Here is a 10,102-nt window from a genome sequence, read left to right on the forward strand (position 1 = left end):
ATTCCTTGTACTTAAAACATTGTTTAGGAGCTATAAATTCTGTCACCTCTTTGTGCAATCACTTTATCTATCAGTGCTTCTTTGTGTCTGTTGATACCTTTCAGCCAGGTTCTTTTGACTTAATTGTCCTTCTTACATGAAAAATCTGGTTGACTTTAAAGGAATTGGGTACTGCTCAGAAAGTTCAGGTGAGTTAACTGATCAATAAAACATCTCTAATTTACTGCAGGTGTAGTTCAAGCTTTGTATTTTTCTGTGAATTTGATGGAACTTACTGAACAGGTAAAATAATATGCTAGAGAAGAGAACCAAGATCATTAGTCCTGCACAACTATGCAGTAATACCCTGCAGTACCATGTAAGCACGATGACAGCAAAACAGAAGCTGCTTTTCTGAGGTTTGCATTGTTTGTGCTGTGGAATTGCAGGAAATACCTCCAAAGACAGATTTTTCAAGAACAGTTCTCCCCATCTTCACTGCCAGCATTCATTGGAGGAACAGCTCAGCTTTAGCCTACTCTAACTGCAGAAAACCCCAGTCTTTTTCTTCAATTAAAACCTTAAAATTACAGCCTTTTAGGTTTTCTTCATCAGCCATCTGTCTGTGACCAGGCCATTTGCTAATGTTACCAGAGATTTATTTCTGCACTGTTCATTAAACTTAGGTCTGAGCTTTAACTTGTAGGGTTTCTTGTCCTTTTTTTATGGATACCAGAGAATTTGATTCTGGCACATGTTAGCTTTTTCATAGTACTGTGTTCGTGCAGCCACCCCAGGAAACTGCCTGGTGCAGAACTGGGTTTACATTAAACTTCCACCTCTGCAGCCCAGGATCAGGAATTCATGGTATTGATGATAAAGTTGATGATGATGATAAAGCACAGAAAGTGTTTATAACTCATTTAGTAGTTTGGTGATGAAATGGCCCGGGCCTTCCTTTCCTTTGAGGAAAAATACAGAAATTAGTGTTGGGGAAGTGGGTTTTGTTTGGTTGTTTTTTCAAGGTTAGGGAGAGCCTTATGTGCATTGCATCTTAGATAATGACCAAGAGTCAGAGGAGCTTTTGCACAGATTTCAATGTTCTTCTATTTGTATTGGTTTTTACTCAATTTTAAATTTTGTTCAATTTTCAGAGAGTGCTTCTTTTAATAAGGGTAAAACTACTAATATAAGAAAAGATATCAGGAGTGTCTGCACCATTTTTAAGGAAACCTTTCTAGAAACCTTTTTCTACCAGAAGGCTGTGTCATTTCTCTACATGTGCACTGGAAGCCATTTTTTGTTGTTGTGTTTTGACGTTTGCAGACATTTGTTCCTTAGTTTGTTCATTTTTGTTGCAGGATTGTCAGTTTGCCTATGCACTGTGATTCCCTGGTGCCTGGGCTTACCTTCTGTGCTGTACTTCCTGTCAGCTTTACCCAGAGTTTTATCTATAAATCTTGTACTAACCCGTGTGCAAAATCAAGGGCTGCCTGGGTGTTGTATGAATCTTCCTTTGCATCTCTTCTAGGGCTTTGATGGATGAGTTTTCATTTTTTTGCAGTGAAGTAAGATGTCTTTTTCTGCAAAATTACTCTAATTATTGTATTATTACCCTTTTACTGCCATGGTTGAAGGGAGCACACACTCCATACTGCAGTTACCCCTCATTGCACTGGGGTATTCAGGGTCTGTGTTCCCTGACACAGGAGCAGTAACTTCTGGCAGAAAGGTGCAGTGAGGAGCAGGGGATGAGATCTTAGGCTGCCACAGCAGGGCTCATTCATTAAAATCCATAATAAGCCTAATTTTTTATTGTTCTTCCAATTAAATTCAATTATTATGTGCTGTCGTCTTCTGAATTTTGAACATCTGCATTTTTGGGGGCAATTATATGTTGGTCTTTCATATCCTTATGGTTTGGCTTGGTTCCCTTGATTTTTTCAGTGATCCTCTGTCCTTACAGCTGTTGCTTTCACTGCCTCATTGTGATTCTTCTCATTGCTGTAGCAAAAAGAAATTATTGAATATGCAAATTCATAATCTCAATAGGGATCTATCCAACCTAGTTAAAATGTGTTTTAAAAAGGTGTTCTCATTGTGGTTTTAAATTTATGTGCAGGTCAGGGTTCTATTTTATAGCAGAGTAGCTTTTGGGAGGGAAGACTGTAACTCGTGCCATCTGTGGCAGCTGGTGAAAGTGTTCAGAATTACTAGCTGATGCCTTCAGGGAGTAAATGCAGGAATTAATTACAGTTCATCAGCATGCATCTGCATCTTGATTTCAGAAATTTCTGAATAAACAGGCCTCTATACAATTATGAAAAAAAATAAATAAGTTTTCAGTGTTCACTTTAAGGTTGTAGCAGGTTTTTTAAATGACTGATGGGATTTCACTTATTTCCTGCTTGGGACAAAAGCTCTGAATTACCATTAGATTGACAGTGTGGTGCTAGCACAGGAGATGCCAACTTTATGGTTAAATTTAAGATAATAGAGTCATAGAGTGGTTTGGGTTGGATGGAAGGAACTTTAAAGCTCATCTAGTTCCAACCCCCTGCACAGGCAGGGACACCAGGTTGCTCAGAGCCCCATCCAACCTGCCCTCAAACAGTTCCAGGGATGGGGCTTCCACAGCTTCCCTGGACAACCTGGGCCAGGGTCTCACTACCCTCCTTGGACCAAGGAAGGACAGAATTAAGACCAAAAAGGACAGACAGCCTCCTTACTTTCAGCTCACCTCCCCAAGAATGCAGGAAGGCAACTGCAGGGAAAAGCCTGATCACACCCAGAGGCTGAGGAAGGTGTTTCTTCAGTTATTCTCCCAAGGGAGTCCCTCAACAGGCCACTAACCCTAGAAATGCTCTGAGGGGCTTTAAATCACACAGACTACATGGAACCCACAGAGCTATTAAACTTCATAGTCTCTGTCATTAGTGAGCACATAAAGATACTTTTAAGAAAGTAAAGGGCCACTCAAAGCTTGGTGAGTTTTCACAAAGCAGCAAAAGGCACATTCCTGGCAGCAGAGCAGCCACTCTGCTGAACGCCAAGTTAGTGGTTTTGACTTCATGTTGGTAACTGAGTCCTCTGGTGCTTCCTGAAGTGTTGAGCTTCACACCTTGTCTGCCTGAATCCCAGCTGAGGTGGCCAAGGCAAGCCTTGCTTTGAGCTGCAGGCTGGGCAAGACCCCCACAGGTTCCTTGCAACCTGCATTTTTTTAAATGATTTGATGACACGTTTCACCTGCTGCACAGTACCTGCTGCTGTAGAGGGTTGATAGGGATGCAAAAGAAGTTTTAAGTAGTTCTTCTGTAATTCCTGCAGTTTGGTTATTAAAAACTTTCCATCTTTGTTGAGCTTTAGCAGATAACTTGCAAGGGGATTGTTTTAAGTACAGAACTTGTACAAAATCACTGAACTGCTTCTGTTGCCAGAGTGCCTCAGTCCCTCACTGAAATCTGCAGCTTCTGTTGCTTGTTCTGGACCAGGAAAAAGCAGCAGGATTGTTTTAATTATGTGAAATGCTGAAGACCTCCTGGGAGGTCTGTGTTTGCTTTCCACCAGCTACACCCATCATCACCCAAGAACATGTCTCTCAGGTAACAGGTGTCCTTTGGAGAACAGGAATTCTGCAGGAAATTTGTGTATTTTTTAATATTTGGGGTTTTTTCCAAATAATGTTAACGTGTAAAGGAGTCCAAGATCTGTTGTCTTTTAAAAAGGATTGATAGCTGGGTATTTTATGAGAACAATTAGTAATAAAAAATGAAATTTTATCCCTTTCACTCTGAAAGAAAACCAACCCTCTTGAGTTTTCTAAAGATGTATCCTTATCAAACCTGATCTCCTTGAAGGTGTCGTAGTGCCAGTAACACCTGAAGGTGAATATGTGTGGCTCAGAAATACCAGGAAGACATTCCTCCCTCTAATTCTGGATTTCAACATTTTTTATGTTTTGTTTTTAAAAGCAACCTTGTCTCTTTTGTGATACACACTGAATGCTTTTAGTAGCAAGGTTATTTTTTGCTAACTTTCTGTAGCAAGCCATGCTCTTGCTCCATGAACAAAATAGCCAACTAACAGAGTAATAGTTTACTAATGTAAGAATCCATTTACTGAAAAATACCTCATTTTAGCAGGAAAAGTAATGAGTTGTACTGCATAAGAGATGCAGAAAGATGAAGGTCTTATTATGGATTGATAAGGGGGAAAAAAAGAGGAATTTAATGACTTTACCATTTTTCTTGTGTAGCTGCATTGAATTATGGCAATATTCTTCCTGTAGAATGAACACTACCCCTTAAACACAGCCTTGAGAAATGTCTTTTTTTAGAGCATTCTTAAGTAGTGACTTCCTGCTCTTAAATTTCTTAAACCAAGTTACAGGTTTTTTAGATGATGACTGTTTTTTGTGAGGCCACCACAGTTTGTCTAGAAGTTACTTCACTGTACAGTTTCACAGGAGTTTTTTTTGCAGAGAAAATGAAAACCAGAAGGAAAAAAATAAGTCTTTCTAAGCTTAGCATGTAGATTCAAAATCAGTCATCTCACAGGGAGTGTGTTTTGCTGGAAGCTGTAGCTGATGCTGGCAGGAATGCCTGCTCACAGAAATGCCACCTCCATTTTACATAGAGTATTTCAGGATTAGATGCCATTAATCTTTCTGTAACTTAAGAGTGAATGAGCTTCATCAACTTTTCATTGTGATCTGTGAGAACTAGTCCAGATGCTTCTCTCTGGACAGGAATCCACAGCTCTTAAAAGAAAACTGGCAGATTCAGCTTGGGGCATCTTCTTTATCAGATGCATAAAGAGCACCTGGCATATATTCTGTTGTTTGTAAACTTTAATGTTTTGGGGCAGGAGGGGAAGGATTTAGCATTATGAATTCAGGTCCTGCTTTCCATTCTTAGCTTAAAACACATTCTGGATGACTGGAAAATTATGAATAAGACTTCCAAGATGGCAGAAGTGTATCTCCACTGAAGTGGGACCACAGCAAGCAACCAACAGATGGAAAGAGCCTCTCTCACACAATAATTTGTACAAATTTAGATGTGTTAAGATTAAATCCAATTAACTGTTCCAATTTCCTGTGTAGAGGCAGCCTGAGAAACACGAGTGAGTACCTTTGGCAGTGACTCAGTGTCTCTTAAGTGGTAAATAAAAGGATGTCTCTGTTTCCATATTCCCTGAATGGGAAAAAAAATAACTTTTATTTATGCATCATCACAACATCAAGAGAACAAAACTGAATTGTTTTTCCTTTGAAGGTCACTTTTAACACTGATGCAACAACAAACACTAATCTTTCACATTACTTCTGCATCAAAATTAGCACAAAATACTGGCAGCATTACAGAAGAACTTCACTTCTCAAGACAAAGACCATTTTCCTCCACTGTCTGAGCACTTTGCAAAAAATTACTGTTTCAACTGAGGGAGCAGTAGTCTCATACACGTAATGAATTTTAAAAGCAAGAAATTGGCTTTTGTACCTTTAGCAGAGATGCCAGTCAGAAGATCTGGTCTGTGGCTTTTTTTTCTAAAAAACAATCTGTATTTTGTAATGATGTATTCTTATTTTCAAATATTTAACTTCATTATGAAATTGACTAGAAAATTTCCATTTCCATTTGAAAAGTATATTGTGTCTGTATGCACACCAGTTAGTAATTTAATACAGATATATTTCTCTGTCATAAAAAGATTTCCATGTAATCCTTGTTTCTACCTGGTATGTGCAGATGCTGATCCAGCAACATCACCAGGAAGACACCAAACCTGGATGGAACCCAACACTTCATCACCTTCACCAAGTTTCCACTACTATTTAACAGCTCTTAAAATGTACATAACTTCCCCATTCCTGGATGTTTCATGTACAAACTCCAGAGTTGGGGGTTTTGGTTTGGTTTTGTGGGGGTTTGTTGTTTTTTTTAACATAGTGAACACTTCCTGTTTGTGAATGTGCAGAAACTAGGGCTTGCCAGCCAGACCAAAAACAACCAAGAGTCTTTCAGTGGATGAACAGGCCATCTCTAATTACACTTTAAAAACAAAACCAACCAACCAACCAAAAAGGGGTTTGCCAGCAATATTTTTGGGGCTGGCAAACTGATTGTTCTTGAGGGGTGAGAACTAAACAAGTGTGACAGTTATGTCTGAGTAAGCCAGGTGTGCCAGCACAGTGCAGCTCCCAGTGGCCTGCCCAGCTGTCCCCAGGTTAGCAGAGCTGTGGCTAGAGGAGAGCAAAGGACACCACAGCTTCCAGCACCTGCATTTTGTGGCAAACAATCAATTTTTACAATTGTGGTACAGATTTGCATCTTTGCTTATTCTTATTACCTTTGAGAGCTTGGCCAGAGAATCAACAGTGAGATTATCTGCCTTCTAACATCATCACTAGAGACTGGAGAGATCTTGTGTCACAAAGTTGACTTAAAGATTTAAATGTAGTTCCAGCTGTGGTGTAGATGCAAACCATATTCCTTTGCTTTCAAGATGTGAAATGTTCCCTTCTTCAAAATACGTATATTATGAACTTTTGGACATTTTTACATAAAAAGGTATTTAGAGAGACTGTATGTTTATCATCCACTTGAAACCATCTAATGCTAAGGGGAAAACTAAGTAATACTACAGTTATTTGTTAGACAATGTCAGACTGTGTGAATTTTGACTGAAGCTGCAAAAAGGCAAAGAACCCACTGTCTTTCCAGAAAAAAAAATACAGAAATTCACATTATACGTACACAATTTCAACACAATCATTTTCTGCAACTAATGACAGAACACATTCAGTACTTCTCCATCTTCAGAAGACGAGTTACAAAATGCCAGAAATCAAGAATCCATGGAAGGTGTACAAAGACAAGGTAGATGTTTGGAATGAAAAGGTAGATGTTTGGAATCACAGAGCACGAAATGGGAAGGAGTAATATTTTAGATAAAGATACTTTAAAAAATGCAAGAGCGTTTACAAATGCATGTTTCTTTTCTGTAAGGAATCCAGTCCTCTGCTTCAAATTAGGCAAAAGGAGGACTTCCATCTCCCAGGTGAGGGTTACAGCTGTCAGATTTTTTTTTAGGTTCATCTGAGCTCTTCCTTGTGCCCAAGCATGTGTGTGAATTGTCCTTGCTGATCAGGACACCTGGATGTGTCCCACCATCTGTATCCTGTCTTGAAAAGAAACCCAGGCCTGTGACTGGGGAGAAAAAGGTCCTGCATGATCTGCAGATCTCTTTTTTGAGAGTCTGGAACTACAGAAAGTAATGGACCACAGTTTAGATATGGCCTCTGCCTCCCCCCTATCCCTTCCTCTTTTTAAATGAGCAGATTCCAGCAATCACATAGTCTGAGAAGCCCAAGCTGACAAAACTGCCTCACTGACACTGCAATCAGGGATTGGTCATTTTAGGTGAGATTATTCAGGACCTCCTGCTTGCTGTGCTGGCTTCTTGACTTAGCTCCCAGGTGTGGTGTGCTGAACTGGGGCTCTCCAGTGCTCTGTGAATCACAGGGACTCCAGTGGGCAGCAAGGCACCTACAGTAGGCTCCCAGTCTTCAGCTGGGATGACCTGGGCATAGCTACACACACAGCACAGCTCTGCAGCGTGGGATTTTGTTGACTCTGTGTTGTCTGCTCACGGGAAGGAAAGGCACTGAAGCCAGAAGATGCTAATCTACACCTGCCACTGCCCACCCTTTGTGCACACTGGTTGTGCCTGGGGTTTCTCTTTCAAGTTCCCAAAGGCAACATGTACCACCTTCTTGGGTGGAGAGAGAGTACACATCTGGGGAAACCTTGCAAGGAAACTATTTCCAAAATATTTCTAAAATGAGAACTGCAGGGCCTAAGACCCTCTGCAGGTTCAGCCTGTCACAGGTAAGATTTCAGTGCTGAAGCTGAAAGCATTATTAAAACAGTACAATAAATATTCCTCTGCTTGCAGAAAGCAGCATCATTAGTTAACCATGTGTTTCCATGTCGTCTCTAAGCTATTCACTGCAAGGCAGAGCCTGACATTGCAAACCTGCTATCTTTTGTGATATGCATCTTTACACTCGGGCAGTGCAGTGAATATGCACAAACCATAAAGATTTTGTGTAACCCTATAAACACCTGTTAAAAATTCACTAATTGCTTAATCTGCTCAGTCTGTAGTGACTGCCTCCTTAGCAGCGTTTTCACATTTTTGCTCTCCCTAAGGAAAGCAGGTGCTGCTGATGCCAAGTGTTTTTGTCCACAAGAAATCATCCCAGAAAACCTGTTCATGAAAGTACTATCTGGAATTGGGGGGTGAGGAGTCATATTCAGTGGTGGAAGAAAACCTGGTCTGGTCTGAGCAATATGATCCAACAATAAGGCTCCTGAGCCCCATCTTTCTAGAAAAGATGGATTTCTCCTGCTTAGGGTAACAGGAGAGATGTTCTCCAGTGCTTCTCTAGAACTCAGTAACAAAGAGTGAGATGGAGAAAGAAGCTTTTTCTTTCCCATCACTGACTTACTGTCTTCGGCAGCAGCAGGACTTAGATTAGTAGTTATCTGAGAATCAGAGCTGTAGTGATTTGCTCCTAAATTTCTTTTCTGGATAATACTGCGGAGGTTTGAAATGAAGCTGATTCGTTCTGAACTGGTCTCCTTACCCACAGGAATCCCACTGGGTTTATGTTTCTCTTCAGCACAAGGAATCTGAGAGTTTATCTCATCATATGATAAATTCCTTGATCCAGGTTGATCAAAGGCTTTCAATAAATGAGCAGTGTCTTTTATGTCAATGCTCTGGTGCCTGGTGATGAATCTCTTTGATAAGGCAAGACCATTTCTTTTGAAAGAGAGCTCTTCCTCTGGAGTAATATCCTGAAGTTCTTCATGTAAAGAGGCAATTTTGTTCTGGTGAAACAGTGATGGAGAGCTCTTTACCCAAGGCTCAGACTGCAGCCACTGCACTTGGGCCAGCTTGGACCCTGCTTTTGTTGAGGTGGTTATTTTTGTCGTTGTTTGAGATGAGCTGTTCATGCTTCTGGCATGATCCAGCTCTTTGAAGCTGAAGAGTGCTTCTTGAGGTTCATTTGAACTTGAAAGTGGGGATGGAGACGTTTTCAGTTCTATTTCTGATGGGGAAGTGCAAGTGGTGGGGGAATGGCATTCCTCGAGGTCTGCGGGAGGCACATTTAAATACTGCTTCCTTCTCTGCCTGCCAGAGCAGGACCTCCCAGTTGTGATGATGATCACTTCTTTCCCTTGCGCCCTGCAGGCGTTAAGGAGAACTTTCAGGGTCTCTTTGTCTTCAGAGTTCACTGCATACACCAGCGCAGAGCAGCCGCAGTGATCCTGCAGGCTTGGGTCAGCTCCGCTTTTCAGGAGCAGAGATACCACTTCAGGGCCTGCTTTTTCCAGGCAAGCATGCATCAAGGCTGTCTTTCCACATTTGTCCTGTATGTTTGGATCAGCCTTGTTCTCCAGCAGGTACTTAACCATCTTCGCCTTGCTGACACTCTGGGAATCCACATGTTTCGTCCTGCAGGCAACCATGAGAGGGGTTTCACCCCTCTCATTGCTCTCGTTGATGTAGGCACCCCCTTCCAGCAGCAGCCTGGTGAGGCGCAGGCGGCTCTGATGGACAGCTCTGAGCAGGGGGTGCCCCTCGGCCGGCAGCTCCCCCGCCTCGCTCATCGCTTCCCTCGCTCACACCTTGCTGCTGGCTGCAGAGAACAACAGCACCCGCCTTCCACAGGAGAGCCCTGGCCCCCCCAAAGAACAGAAGAGAGCGGATTTAACTCTATCAGTCGCTCCTGTAAGTACCTCAGTACTTTGTGAAAAAAAGCATGAAGGGAAAAAACAAAACAAAACACACACACAAAAAGTATTCCCACCTCTCAGACTTCAAGAAATGCATTAAAAATTTAAAATAACATTTGGATATAATAACATTTGCACATGCTTAAAGTGCAGGTGACACTTTTTTCCTTCTTTTTTTCTTCCTTCTGGACTGCTCTCCCTTTGGTCACACTGCCAAATAAGCTGAAAAAAAAAAAAAGTTAAAATCCTCCCACACCCCCATGGCTTTGACTGCACCCAAGGGGCTGCACCACCTACAGCTGCACCACTCCTGA

The 10,102-nt window shown here is 41.5% G+C and overlaps 1 protein-coding gene across 1 annotated transcript; it reads right to left on the bottom strand.

The window, feature by feature from the left end:
* Window positions 1-8,085: 8,085 nt before the first annotated feature.
* ANKRD34B (ankyrin repeat domain 34B) lies at window positions 8,086-9,662 on the bottom strand. The gene has a single exon (XM_051642845.1). The coding sequence runs from the start codon at window positions 9,660-9,662 to the stop codon at window positions 8,112-8,114; it is 1,551 nt and encodes a 516-aa protein (XP_051498805.1). The 3' UTR covers window positions 8,086-8,111.
* Window positions 9,663-10,102: the final 440 nt, after the last annotated feature.

This window comes from Apus apus, chromosome Z, assembly GCF_020740795.1.
Source record: "Apus apus isolate bApuApu2 chromosome Z, bApuApu2.pri.cur, whole genome shotgun sequence".
Classification (NCBI taxonomy): Eukaryota; Metazoa; Chordata; class Aves; order Apodiformes; family Apodidae; genus Apus; species Apus apus.

Excerpts from the sequence above, each read along its gene's own strand:
- ANKRD34B (XM_051642845.1), bottom strand. The coding sequence starts at position 9,662 with ATGAGCGAGGCGGGGGAGCTGCCGGCCGAGGGGCACCCCCTGCTCAGA.